Source organism: Condylura cristata, unplaced genomic scaffold (assembly GCF_000260355.1).
Source record: "Condylura cristata isolate star-nosed mole 26May11 unplaced genomic scaffold, ConCri1.0 scaffold00010, whole genome shotgun sequence".
Lineage (NCBI taxonomy): Eukaryota > Metazoa > Chordata > Mammalia > Eulipotyphla > Talpidae > Condylura > Condylura cristata.
In genome coordinates this window covers 7635922-7651528 of record NW_004567111.1, presented here as the reverse complement: position 1 = coordinate 7651528, position 15607 = coordinate 7635922, and the positions used below count along the sequence as shown (strand labels likewise).

General features: G+C 37.2%; 1 protein-coding gene across 1 annotated transcript in view; it reads right to left on the bottom strand.

Annotated features, from left to right (window-relative positions):
* UGGT2 (UDP-glucose glycoprotein glucosyltransferase 2) overlaps positions 1–15201 on the bottom strand; it is an 84948-nt gene extending 69747 nt beyond the window's left edge. The window contains exons 1-6 of the mRNA XM_012723159.1: positions 14900–15201; positions 10565–10647; positions 6950–7080; positions 6371–6483; positions 5351–5525; positions 557–653 (exon numbers count right to left, since the gene is read on the bottom strand). Coding sequence (XP_012578613.1) covers positions 557–653; positions 5351–5525; positions 6371–6483; positions 6950–7080; positions 10565–10647; positions 14900–15201 — 901 coding nt within the window. The remainder of the gene's footprint in view (positions 1–556; positions 654–5350; positions 5526–6370; positions 6484–6949; positions 7081–10564; positions 10648–14899) is intronic.
* Between the last annotated feature and the right edge of the window lie 406 nt (positions 15202–15607).

Here is a 15607-nt window from a genome sequence, read left to right as displayed (position 1 = left end):
CCAAAGGCTATATACAGGCAGTGGTGTGTAGCTCACAAATCTAATAAATCTACTTCATTCAATCACACAATTACTGGTTTCTTCCACTCTGCTTCAACAGCAACAACAAAAGCAAGTACCATCATTCTAACTTTATAAGTAAATGCTCTCAACAAAGTCTCCTTAGACAATGTATCACCAATGACCAACAGTTTGACAGGTCCCATTAAACTGCTTCGCCCTAGTCGCTGGCAGAATGTGGGTGCCTGAGCCCCTAGGAGAATAACCTGCAGCCATAAAGAGCCTCAGTGTACCTCATAAGCATTACCATTTTTTAAAATGTTGCTGAAAAAAGGTAAAACCACTAGGCAGAAGCAAAAGAAAGTGGTATTTCAAATTTTTATAGAAGCTTTTAAGAACACAATTTGTTTCAGTTTAAAATTAAACTCTAAGCTAAGGAAGAATGTGGCCATCTTAACTTCCAGCCTCAAATTAACATCCGTAGAATAGTACTCATTTTTTTATGAAAGTATGAAAACCTCCCAAATTTCATTCTACTCAGACACAGAAAACTTACTTTTAATTTGAGTATCATCCAATGCTTTGTATTCTGTACTCTTAATCGCTAGCTCCACGCCATAGCCAGACAGGAACATTTTCTGGGAGCTTGGTTTCTGTTCAAAGATTTTTTTTTAAGAAAGAGAGAACAGATTTGGTCAAACATCTTGCTTCAAATTCAGTACAACCATGTATTAAGATTTTAGTAGAAATGACTAACATTGAGGTTCTTCCATCTTGTAAAGTTGTAAAATATTATTTGGGGGACATTTCTACTTTCTAAGCCTATCAAGGAACCATCATTTGGATTATGACCATTTCTTTGTTTTATTAAAACTTTGCTGTAACTCTACTGTTCTTATTACTTTTCTTACAAGGAAAAAACCTGGTCTTCTGCTATACCATAGTAACTTTCCTGTCTCTCCATGAATTAATTAAAAAAGGTGCAAATAAAATCAAGTTCTGAGGAAAAAACTTCATTCCTTTGAGGGAATTATGTAAGATTTCCTGGGCTAGCAAATACTACTTCAGTATTAGTTATCTAAACATAGGACAACAAAAGCTTTTCCAAAAGGAACTACTAGAAAGTGGAGGCAAGGAAAAAAAACCTCAGAGCCTTGAGAAACTTAAATTTTCCTTTATATATCTAAACAATTAAATTATACTAAACTCCACAAATTTTTATTTGTTCTTGAAATGAGGGGCACAACTGCTTAAAACTGAGTTGTCTGTAGTATTTTTGGTACTTAATTTCCCTTCTTATAAAAGGCAAAAAAAATACAGTGTCTTTCTAGAGCCTGCCCACCACTAAGTCACCACATTTTCCCCCAAAAGTTAAGTAAGCTATGTGGATGGATACGCACAATATTTTATGTTGTTTCTCAAAGATTTATTTATTTATGCATACAAGAACAGGGTACAGGCCAGAGGTGCAGGGGATGAGAGGATTCACCAGAGACAGAGTGGTGTGTAGAACAAGAGGATCTACTGAAATGCAATGCTAAGGGCAGCTGTGGGTGAGACAGGAGAGGTCTGTTGCACCATGTGGGCTAGCTCCCTGGCCAGGGATGGATCCTGTGCTGCAGATAGCTTCACAATGCACACACTGGCACTAATATGCACCACCAGGGAGGATACACACAACATTTTAGAAATGTCTCAGGTTCTTTCTGGTTTCCAGACTGAAATTCCTATGAATGAGACTACAATAATTAACACTTGGCATATTCTTTCAGGAATTAGGAAAACAATTTAAACTAATGCTTAGCTGCCCTTGAAGATGCTATGTGCCTTTGCTTTATACAGGTTTGCACAGGAACAGCTCTATGGCCCTACACCTGATAACATGAGGTAGACTGGAGGGAAGCTGAACACTAAGACATTCCTTTTATTCTCTTTCCTTCCTAACTTTCCCCCAGCCTTAAAAAAATAAGTAAATAACCAGAGTGACTATTCCTGATCTATTTCCAAATAAGATCTAAGAATTACTTTCAGATACACAGACAAGTATTTAACATTGCTGCCACACTAAAATTTGTTAATTTCACAGGCACATGCTATAATGAAAGATAGCACAAGGAAATTGGGTTATTTATAATAATAGTAATATAACAAAGCTGAAAATCTTTTAAAGGGCTTTCAATTTCATACAGCTCATTTTAAAATACATTTTGACAATTTACTCAAAAGATAATCAATCAATCAGTGGCGAAGCAAATTGAGACAATAAGTCCACACATCTTGCTATGTTCATAAGAGTAATGCAATTTCATATAACCAATTTCCATTATCAGTTCCAGAATGTTATTAGCTCATCTTCAGTAATAAAGAAAAATATTTATTAAATACATATTTACTTTTTCAATTTGAAAATGCATTAGTATAAAGTTGAATTATAATTATTGATAAGTTTAAATTTGCAAACCAAAAATTCTCATCGACTTTATCAACTGAAGAGAAGAATCTTATTCTATTTGTTCTTTTCCCAGAGAACAGTATCTATTCCAAAAGTACCATAAATAAATCTATTTTATTTTAATTACATTTAGATATACTCAATTTACAACAGAACTAATTTTCAACATACAATAAGTCATTAAATATAAGGCTTTTCATTAAATATAAGGCTAACATTTCTGGTACAAAGTCCCCTACTAGTTAGCTAGGATGATTTCAGAGAAGAATACTGGTGGTCAATTACATTCTTCAAAGAATAACTTTGGAGCACTGATTCTTAGCACTGGAGCACCTACCCTGGGAGGCACGGGAGAGTCATTTGGGGTGACATTTTTTAAAAAGAAACACATCCTTTGATCTCTCACTCCCATTACTCTTTTTATATAATAAACAAATAGCATGTATTAAAGGTGTACAAAATAAGTGATAAATGTAAATATTACAAATTTTTTAACACAATAAATTAACATCCGTATTATACCTACATGGTTTTTTCTCCTTCATCATGAGAATTTTTAACATCTACTCACTACCATAAAAATGACCGCTATGATCAATGCGAAGGGTGATGAAATAGAAAAAATGTTGATGAGATTCATATGGAACAACAAAAAACCTCGAATAGCCAAAACCCTCATGTCTAAGAAAAATCAAAATGGAGGCATTACAATCCCAAACTTCAAGCTGTACTACAAAGCCATAATAATCAAAACTGCATGGTACTGGAATAAGAATAGACATACAGACCAGTGGATTCGAGTAGAAAACCCAGATATAAACCCATGAGTTTATGGACACCTAATTTTTGACAAAGGAGCAAAGAAGATACAATGGAACAAAGAAAATTTGTTCAGCAAGTGGTGCTGGGAAAACTGGGTAGCTACATGCAAAAAAATGAAACTAGATCATTGCCTCACTCCAGTCACAAAAATCAACTCGAAGTGGATTAAAGACCTAGACATAAGAACGGAAACCATAAAATACCTAGAAGCGAAGGGTGTTTTTTCTTTGTCTTCTAGGAGTTTTATGGTTTCAGGTTTTATGTTAATGCCTTCAATCCATTTCAAGCTAACTACTGTGGGTAATCTAAGATAGGGATCAAATTCCGTTCTTTTACATGTGGTTAACTATTTTTCTCAGCACTATTTATTGAAGAAACTAGACCCTGTTAAGAATACTTCATTAAATACCAGTTAATCATACACATGTGTCCATTTCTGGGCTCTCTGTACCACTGACCTGTGTGTTTTTATGCTGATACCATATTCTTGTAATAGAGTTTGAAGTCATAAAGTTTTATGATGTCTCAAGTTTTATTCTTTCTCAAAATTGCTTTAGATTTCAAAATTACCACAATTAAAATAATGTTAACTTGTATATATTATTATAACAGAATTGTGTCTAAAAAATATATGCTCACATTAAACTTAGTATATCATGGTTAAGAACAACTATTTAACTCTTTAATGAATATGTGGGGCCCAATGATTTGTAGAAAAACTAAAATTATATAGCTCTACTTCTTTGCATGTTCAAATATGTTCTAGATGGGTTAGAGATCAAAACATTAAAAATAGAAGTTTTATTAATTGTCACAAGAAAATATAGAAGACTATATGAAATTATAGAGGAAACATTAAAAACTTGGGTGACTTGGGACTATGTCACAATTGATACTTGTGTTGAACAAAGGTTATCATAAATATATCTGTTAACATCACAAATACACTAAAAGATGTTGCAAGGTATAGAAGATCAGTACTTAGAATATATACTTCTTAAAATCTACAATGAGAAAAAGCCCCTAAATTCAATATAAAATAAAGTATAGTGATGGATAATTATATTTCTAATGACCTTATTACCTTAAGTGTTGGTATACAAATCATTAACATTGTATGAAATGCAAAATAATATTGTTTCCATGTTGGAAATACAACAGTAAAAAAGTTAACACTTTCCTCTAATGGCCATTACATTCCAGAGTGTGCATGTGAGAATTTGTGTGCATACTGTGTGTGCATGCACATGGGAGGAGGGTGTAGAGGAGCTAAATAAATAAAATTTGAGATACAGTAATAGCAGTAAATGCTATCAACAGAATGATGTGGTAGAGTGTGACAGCAATGAGGGAGTAGGAGAAAGGTCACCTGAACAGAAACCTGAGTAGACAGAAGTTGTCTGATGAAACGGTCACAAGCACTCCAGCATCAGACTTAGCACAGGACTACCATCTATTATTGGCATATCAAAGAGATCAGACTTCTTTGTTGTATCACGTTTTCACTAAAAATACAGCACTTATGAATCCTAGTAAATATTATCCAAATGTTACTGCAATAGAGTCCTGTTTTTTATCCAAGTTTTAAATGTGTTTCAGACATATAAGGAAAGTAATATAAACACGATACTTCCTGAACAGATATGCAATCCAATATATTCTCCACATAAAATTCATGTTTGATCGTTGCATTAATTAAAAAAAAACCTTAAAATAACTGCACTGGGAAAATTATTATGTAAGATGAAGTAAGAAATTATAATAAAATGAATTTTCGGCCCTCGCTGGTGGCGCTGCAGGTTAAAGCACAGCACTAAGAAACTAAAGCCACTTCAGCTTGAGTTCAATCTCCGCCTGGGAGGTGACCACATGGCACAGCAGACCTCTCCTGACCCACCTGCTGCTCCCCTCAGCAGTGTACTTCACGGATCTGCCTGTTCTGCTCTCCACTCTATCTTGGGTGAAGCCACTCTTGCACCTCCGGCCTGTATCCCAGTTCTATATGCATAAATAAATAAATCTTTAAAAAAATGATTTTTCGCTGCCAATATAATCTTGGGTAGTGCAAACATGTACCTGAATATAATGCCGAAGAACATACAGAATCTCCCCATTTTGAGCTTTTTCAGACAACACTGAATGAAGTTTACCAAATGCTCTGGTACCAATTTCTGCATACAGAATAACCACTGGTGAGTTCTCCTTCTTTGTTGGAAACTTATGATCTCCTTTAAACAGATATGGCCTGGGCCTAAAATGAAAACAAAGTACATGAATTTTAAATAATTAGAAAAGAATTTAAATTTACTGTGATGACTGTGTACATACCTCCTACTGAATGATGAAAACAAGAAACTACAGTAACCTAAAACTGGTTTAAAATACTGTATTTTCCCAAGATTCACCACTTTTAAATAACAATGTTAGTACTTTGCAAATATTTTCTGTATATTAAAATGGATGTGATATATAAGAAAATGTTAGAAAAGATTTCTAACCAGCCGTATGAGTTGTTAAATATACGGTACTGTTTAATATATTAAAAACTCTAATACTTTAATACTTTTAAAAGTATAAAAATTCAGGCAGTAAAACATACACTGGTAGATACTATTCAGTGAAAAAATCATAATAAATTAATAATTTCTTTGTGACTTCCCATATTTATTTTTATTCAATACTGAGAAGAAATTGAAAAAAAGTTTGAATAACATAAAAATGAAGCAACTCTGTGTTATGGATTTTATTATTAATTTTTTATTTCCCAGGTATAAATTTAGTTTGTATTTAAAGCTCGTCCAAATTTATAGTTTTTTTATTTGAAAAAATTATTGACGTTCACATTAAGACATATATTCATATTTAGGTATCCTCTAAAATCAAAAGCTAATCAAAACGAAACCTTGAAAGTGCTTACATAGTTTAGAAAAAGGCTTAGACTACCAACTCAAGTATATGCATATTTTCAACAGACAATATATCTGTGAATATATATTTAAGGACGTTAAAAAGTCTCATTATAAGAAATGTCTGCTCTTTTAGCCTTCATCTCTTTTTATACACCACCGTTTTCGGTAGTGGTTATCACTAACTTACCTTGAAGAGGCCTTCTTCAGCAGCTTTTTAATCTCATTAATTTTACAGGTGTGTTTTTCATGGATAACCACAAACGCGCTGCAACCATCTGGCGGTGACTCATCAGCTGCAATCTAAGATTTCAGGGGTTTATATTTAGCTACTGTAGTTGATAATTACAATTCACATTTAAAAAACTAGCTCGTTACTCTGATTAAAATAACTCATCAACTACTATTAAGTTATTGCTCTAATTAAAGTGAAAACTATATACAGGCAGAATAAAATATTTTAACAAAATCAACTTTATAATATGAAATATACACTTCAAAGTTGTTGAAAAATTACATTAAATTGAAATTTTCATTACAGTTCATTTGAGTGGTGATTTGTTCTCAGAATTGCTTGATCCCAAATAATTATAAAGTTATGTAATGTATCCAATCATACAGTCATACTAATGATAATCAATGACAGACTATGGAATCAGGTATAAGACTGCTAATCTTTTTGAACCAAAGATATTCACAGTAAGATTATTAAATTGTGTAAATTTCCAACATGCTTCTCTGTCAACTCTAGTTTGGGTATTTGACATACCTGTTGAAACATCTCAATAGTTGGAGAGTATGCCCTCAGAGATAAAGCAAACTTTAAGAGATTGATATGTAAATTGTCCAAAAATTGTCCAGCTTTTTTTAGTATTAAGTTGTAATAAGAATAATCTGATTCTATAAAGAGAATTAAAAAGAAAACTACATTAGTAATTTGTATTCAACAACATTGGCACATCTCTCACCAAATGTATAATCATTAACTTGTGATCAGTGATGTCAAAGAAAAGTAAGAAAGATTTATGTTTAATTACTAACTTCATTTGAATATTCTGGTGAAACACAATTAGTCAACACATGGCCTGGTTAAAATCTATCTAGAAGATACTATCATTTCAGACCAGTCTGCAACATGTGGGCTAATACACAGTACAAGGAAGGATACAACAGAGGTCCTGCCTACAATCTAGAGAGAACTAAACAAGCACAAAGAAATAAAGAATAATGATCGTTAATAAATTTTAAAATGCATGTGTAAATAAATTCTACTGAGATTTCACACACATACATACACACACACACACACACACATATCCATTAGTAATCAGCACATCCAGAATATTTCAGAGGACAGAATTTGAATCAGGCCTTAAAGAGTAAGACAAATGTCTTGTCAGAACCAAACTAACTTGAGCTGCTGGCTCATTCCTCTAAACCCATCTCCAAAATCACCACTAAACAAAAAAGGATGAATTTAATTTAAAAACTCTTGGACACCCCTGGAAAGACAGATTACTGGGTGGAAGGGCAAGAAGACAATGGCAGCCTCGAGCTGAAGCAGTTTTTGTGGCCCAGTGTGGACGGTGCTCTTTCTCTTCTCCACACTGTGCCAGGTGTGGTCGTCTGTGGCACTGCCACTGTGTCAGAAAACTGCAACGTCAGGTACCACCGACTGGCTTTGGACATTCCCTGGTATCTCTTTCTCTTTTACATCCACGAGTAAAGAGAATAGAGTCCATGGAAACCCAGGTGAGTAGTCCCTGACAGAGAGACCCAGTTTTGCTGTGATCACTATGAAGGTTTTCTCTCATGTGGTGATGGATGTAGGATACAGGATTACTAAAAGGCTTAACTTGCAAGATCATCTCAATCAGGAGATGGCTACACTGGGCTATTTAGTTGCTATTTTAAAATAACTAAATCCACGTATATCAACTCACCTGCTCAGATGATTTTGCCCTTCCAATGTTCTTCCTGTATTTTCAACCTCAACTTTTTATTCAATTCTTACATACTGACACTTAGTACACATAAATCGCTCTCATCTTTAAAAAATAAACACAGCAGCTGCAGCAGCCTGCAGTTACTCATTCATCTTATTTACATCAGTCGGTCCTGAGACTTAACAATACTTAACCTCTTCTGATAATCTCTGATTATCCTGTACTTACACCTTAACCGTCTATAACTCTGATTATTACAACAGTGACATTGTCAAAATCATCAATTTTTCTCTTGTTGACATCTCAGTAGTCTGATTGCTTGACCTGTCTCCAGTATTTGATAACATCGATCACGCACCTCTACTGGCCCTCTGGCTTCCAAAGACGTCACATGCTCCAGGTGTTACTCAGCTCTGCGGGGCCCTTAGCCTCTGCTGGGGGCGCTGCTCCTGGCCACCCCTACACATTGCGGTGCCTCAGGCTTCCATCCAGGGCACGCTCTGTCTCCTCGTGGTGTAACGGCACTTTCTAAGTTTAATAACCCTCTTGATATGACCTAAATTGCACCCATCAACCCGCAGATTTTACCTAAACCTCACCTGCACATTATCAGCCCATGGAAATCTAACGGTGACACATCCCAACTGTGATCTCCTTACACCAATTCTGGTTTTAAGTGAGTTAGAAATGTCCTAACATCCTCTGATAATTCTTTTCACTAAAATCACTTTCACTGATCTAGAAACCATTGAAATTGTCAAGGACTTTAAGAATAGATCCTTAAGATGTTGAGCATATGGCGAAGTGAAAATAAATAGGGACTCTGGAGACAGGCAGACCTTTGCCGACATTCTGTGACAATAGGCAAGTTAGCTAATCTGAAATTATTTTTATAATACAATATACAAAAGGCCTTCACTTGCTGCACATAATATAAAGCATTCTCACTAAATGGCATAAAGGTAGCACTTGGCTTCAAAGAGTAAAATGTTCAGTGTTTACGACTTTAAACAAGTAAATCAAGAACATACTTCAATAAAGAGTATTTAGAGGGTCTCATTGAGATTCAACAGCTTGAACAGTTATAAGCAATGAAAAGATTTAAAATGTTTCTTCTAGGATAATGTCCTGAAAATAAATTCAGTAAAATCTGAACATTTAACTCACATTTAATATTAATATTTCATTCTTCAAGTATACCACCTTTTCTCTCCTCTAACTAGGTCGGCGCTGATGCAGCATATGCCTTTGCCTTTCACATTATGAATAAGTCTAGTAGAATTGTATTTTCAGTGTTATTAATTCTTACTTAATACAATTTCTTTCACATACCCCTCCCACAATATAAGCTTGAAGTATGTAAGTTTAGGTATTTCAAGTTTTTTAATAATCTGCCACCAGATTGTTCAAGCATGTCATTTCACTTAGATATAAAATATTCTGATATACAGAGGCAACTTAATAACAGTTCAAAATTTTCAAAAGTAATTTTCAAGAATGCCTCTCCAGTGAAAAGTAGCCTGAATACTGTACCCCTGTTCTGTATGCATACAGATTTTTTTAAATCTTTTTAAAAAATGGCCTGAATAAGTATGTTTATGAGAACAAGAGATTTGGAGATATTTGGATTTTAGATGTGAACCAGGAAATCTGATATTGAATTTTTTAATTATTGTGATGATCTGACATATTCATCTAGCCTATTTTAACTGCACTTATCAAAACTAAAATACATAGTCAGCAAGCAATTTCCCACTGATTTGAAAGGCGACTTCTCAGTGGTCGAAGCTGTTCTGAACATTCCATTTCTCTTTCCTGCTCTTCTTCCCCTCCCTACCACCTGGTAAATCCTATCATTCAAACTCAACACCAGCATTCACCTGGAAAGACTGTCTTGCTTCTCTGAAATACTTATAAGGCACATTTTTATGCAAGCCCATGTGATGCATTTTCCTTCTGAAGCTCTTATCAACTAACAGTATGCTTATCTCTCTGCCTATCTTCATTATAGTATGGGGTCTGAAGAACACAGGTCACGTATTTATTCATCTATGCATTCCCAGCATTTATAGCAGGACACAGCACTTCATGCGACTCAATGATTAAATAATTAAACTTCTCAGAAGTTTTCTGAATGAGCAAATTATTTGTTTTTGAAAATATTTCAGTGTAAAATGGCATTAAGAGCATGTCTGCTTTCTTCATCTTTAAAACCATCTCATAAAATGCTAAAGCTACTTAACTCTAACACCACTTGGGCCAAATAGGCTCTAGTAAATGAAAACTTAAAACATTCAAAACTGGGCCTTCAAAGTTAATGCTCAGACTTATTAACCCAATAAACCATTCACATCTAAGTTTTACCATTAAAAACAACAAAAATACCCAATGCATACACATATAAGTAGAAATCTTGTTTAAATATGCACTTCACCTACCTGTTTGCTTATAAATTGCTAGTTCCTTTACAGTTTCCAAAAATTGCCAGAATTTTTCATTACTTTCTTCTGCCACAAATTCACTATTAAAAAATAAATAAAAATAATCAGTTCACATATGGAAATAAAGATTGGTTTAGATTATGCTAAACTATATGCTAGAAACAAACTATAAATATAAAATCACAATCACAGAAGACAGCATTATGAACTGCTTTGGCCTTTCCGCATTATTAGCTACAATTATAATTTGGAGTAATGTAAGCTAAGGGAACGTAGGGCAATATATAAAGGTAAGAAGTGAAAATTAGACTGTTATTCATAAACAAAACTGGTCTATAAACACTTTAAAAATCTTAATTAAAAATGTTATCTATTATTTTTATTTAGCCATTTACTTGTATAGACAATACTTCTATTATTTAAAACAGTTTAATAAAATAGTAATGGGAATTTGTTGTATCCTATTAGGTTCTGGGCTATAAAATCCAAAGAAAGTTTCATTTTCCACAGGGGAAAAAAAAGTCATTTAAAACATTTTGGAAATAATGATTAAGTGAAGGATTATTTACTCATGTGTAGAACAATTTATTACACAACAAGAGCAAGTAGATTTATACTAGAAAGTAAACAGTCACCAAATTCTTCCTAGTTGCCACCTTATCTTTCTCTCCAATTTGATAAACTTTAGTGCTTAAATGTAAATGGAAAGTGCTGAGAGCATCCAAGACACAAGCAAAATAATTCTTCTAAGCATAAGATGATTTCCTAAAGGTGGAAAGGAGGTGAGAGAAACCGAATCTTTTATCAACATACACATGACAAGCATAGGAATGTAGAGTAATAACTTCAAAAAAGCTCTTGCTCTTAAAGTCGCCCAGCTCAAGGCTAGAAACAGAATCAACAATGGGCAACACTACACAGGATGTGATCTAAGGAGGGGACAAAACCTTAAGAGAACACTCAACACCAAACTGACTGGACTGAGCGACAGGTGAGACGTCGTCCATATTCCAGATTTTAAACATCTAAATATAATCCTTTCGAATGATCACTTTAAGAGAGTTTTCACATTTAATTCCCTCAATAAATCACAGCTGCAAGCACTTCTGGTCCTCTTCTGGAACTACTTTCAGGGGCAATTTGCCAGTAACTCATCACTAATCTTAAGGGAAGAAATATCCTTGAGAGACTATTTTTAAATCAGTTCCTCACCTTCCAAAAGATATTACCTTTGGTCAAAGTGTTAAAAGGGAAATGGCCAAAAAACTGGAATTTCCAAATTTTTTCACCTGACTTATATAACTTTTAGCTCCAAATAACAACATTTCAAAAAAAAAAAAATTCTACCATATGGAATAAAAGTAATTCTTTTCTTTTAAAGATTTATTTATCTATGCATACAAGAACTGGGGTATGCCTGAGGTGTGGGGTGAAAGGATTTACCAGAGTGGGAAGCAGACCAGACAGATCAACTGAAATACGCAGCAGACAGGTCAGGAGAGGTCTGCCACACCATATGGGCTCCCTCCTTGTCTGGGAATTGAACTCCTGCTGCAGTGGCTTAGGAAAGCTTTGTGATGCTGTGCTTTAACCCACTGCCCCACCAGGGAAGGCCTAGAAAGAAAAGTATTTCTACAGAGAATGTTTCCATATGAACTAAGAGCATGACAGTAATCACAAGTGGATTTCCAAAACATATTTTTCAGCAAAAATAACATCAGGAGAATAAATCAGTTTCCATATTTAAGTAACAGTACATGTGTCATAAAAATTTAGCCTCATAGCCTATAATCCTACCTAGCACAGTACTAAATTATAAATTTCTTTAGGTAGGGAACATACCTTATTCATCTCTTTTTCCTATACAGTATTCAGCAGGTGTCATGCTCAATACAGTCACTAAGTTTTAGGCTTAACTGAAAGAGACATATGACACATAAATGTGTGTGTGCGTGCACCTGCCTGTATATGGGCGTGTTCCCAACAATGCTTTCAAGAGAAGACAAACAACTTCCCAAACAGAACTCTATCACTGAAGTTTGTCTCCCATTGCCTCGAATCTAACTACAGCGCTTCAGCTCTTCCTCTTCTATACTTATTTTCCTCAACCTCTTTGAGTTTCCAGAAATTTCTATTTAAAAGAAATATTACAAAATTCTCAAGAGTGGATATAGAGAAACAAACTTCAAGATAATAAAGCCCACTTTGGACAAGTCCACAGCTAGTCACTATTAGATGGCATATTATAGAAAACTAAGGAATACAACAAAAATTTAGAATAAGTGAATTCAGAAATGTCAGAAGATACAAAATCAACATAAAATCTGTTGAACTGCTATATACTAAAAATAAAATACCAGAAAAATTAAGAAATCAACTCCACTTAAAATTGAAGCACAATGAATATAATAAATTTAACCAAGGAAGTGAAAGATCTATGATATGAAAACTATTAAAGCACTGGCAAAAAACTGAAGATGACACAAATAAATGGAAATATAGTCTGTGCTCGTACATTGGAGAAATTCCTCCTGTTAGAATAGCCAAACTACACCAAACAATCTATAGACTTAGTGCGATCCTTATCAAAATTCCAATGACATTTTTCACAGAAATAATCATAAAGTTTATAACTACAAAACAAAAACACCTCATCAGCCAAAGTATACTTAAGAACAAACCAGGAGGGGTCCTCTCTGCTGGCCAAGGGGGTTACCTCTCAGCACCACTCAGCATCTCAGCATGAATTCAAACCTTGGCCAGGGTGTGACCCATCAGGCCCAGCAGACCCCTCCTGTTTTCAACGCTGCTCCCCCCAGCAGTGGATTTCAATAGATCCACCAGTACTGCTCCCCCTCTGTCGCTGGTGAATCTTCCCCTCCCTCCCTCCACAGCTCTGGCTGACACCCCAGTTCTTATATGCATAAATAAATCTTTGAAAAGAGATAATAACTCAAAAAATATATATGCATCTCCATGTTCATTTCAGCAACAGCTGAGCTGTGGATACACCCGAGCGCCCATGTGAATATTATTTAGCAATTAAAAGATATTGTCATTTGTGAGGAGGTGAATGAATATCTTTAAGCTAGGAAGACAAAAACCTACGATCTAAGTTCTATGTGTGTGTGGGGGGGGGGGGGGAGAAGGAGACAACGAACCAAAACGAGGGCACGGATCAGAGAACAGATTGGTGGTAGGTGATAGGGAGTCACAGTCTAACTATAATTATACAGTACTACACAGTTAACAGCTCTGAGCCAATTTCAAAGGTGATGAGTGTTAAATCTTAAAAAAATCCTCATCAGGGCCCTCCCTGGTGGCGCAGGGGGTTAAAGTACTACACTAAGAAGCCTAAGCCACTTCCGCATGAGTTCGATCCCCGCCTGCCCCAGAGGTGACCACATGTCACGGCAGACCTCTCCTGACCCGCCCACTGCTCCCCTCAGTAGTGTGCTTCGTCCATCTGCCTGTTCTGCTCCCCGCTCTGTCTCTGGTGAAGCCTCTCACCCTCGCATCTCTGGCCTGTACCCCAGTTCTGTATGCATAAATAAATCTTTAAAAAAAATCCTCATCATAAGGACTATTATCATTACGTATGGTGATGGATATCAACCAAGCTTACTAGTTACAAACATACACTGGGTTGTGTTGAACACCCGAAACTCACATGTTATGCACTACACCCACCACGATTTTTTGTTTAAGAAACTATTTTGTGGCTAGGATACAAATGCAAAGTAAAGCGTGGCGATGGGGTCACTTTTTAGGAATAGAAACTGTTGCTTTGGTGAACTGGCAAAGGGGAACAGCGTTCAACTTCACGCAGGCTAAAGAACCTGCACATTTTAGCTACTGGACTACTAAAAGTAAAGTGCAATGGCTACAAGTTTTGTTTCCACACAGAATCTGATAATATCTGATGAGAATTCCAGTGGAAGAAACACGGGAAAAGTTACAACTTGTAGGATGCTGCCTAGAAGCCAACATCCATTGAGGTGCTGGCCCAACGCCACACGGGACCCCACAGTCTTCTCTTTCATCAATGTCATCAATGCTAACCAAATCCAAGTGTTGAAACACAGGGCGACCCCCCTCACCCCCCCATTTTCGAAGCCCCATGTGAGAGTGTTTACTGCGAGCAAAGGCAAAGCATGAGATCGCGGCTGGGGGTGTGAAGGGCTGGTCAGTGGGGGACAAGGGCAGGCGCCCCGCGGGGCCGAGGGGAGGGTACCTGGGCAGCGGGCCAGATGCGGGCAGCGCTGCGGGACTCCAGGCGCCGTCAGGTCCCGGCGCCCCCTAGCAGCCCCGCGGGGCGCGCCCCGCACCCACCTGGCCTCCAGCAGCAGTGGGGTGTCCGGCCACTTCGCGGCCAAGTGGGCCGTCACCGCCTTGGACGCCAGGGCCGTCCGGGCACCCAGCAGCCACAGCCACAGCCATGGCGCGGTGATGCCCAAGAGCAGTCGCAGCACGTCGGCGGCCTTCGCCATCGCGTGGAGATGGAAGCGCGAGCGCCCGGCTCCGCCGCCCGCCGCCACGCCACAGTAGCCGGCTCCTCCCGGCGCGCCGCCGCCCACTTCCGGTGGGGGGAGCTCGAGTCCGTTACTCTGGGCCGGCGGCTGGGCCGCGCGCATGCGCGCTCCGTCGGGGACGGACTGGCTGGACCCCGAGTCACGTAGCGGGCGGGCTGCGCCCAAGTGCCCAGCGGCTTGGGCGAAGCGCCGCGGCCGCCACTGGGGCGCCGGGGCGTGGAGGGGGCTTCCCGGCCCCCCAAACCCGGTCCAAACTGGGGTTGTGACTCCCTGAGGCTGGCTGGGGTTGGCAGAATTTAGAAGCCAAGGCAGGAGCCAGAGTGGCCATCACTGACAAAGATGAGGCCAATGGAAGGGTCTAATCCCTACCCCCCGGGATCCTCATTTATTAAAATCCTTATTTTCCAACATTGATTTGTCATTGACACAACTATATAGTACTGACATTATTGACATCACAACGTCACACCTGCATGCTTCATTTGGATTTTGTGGTTTGTTTTTTGCA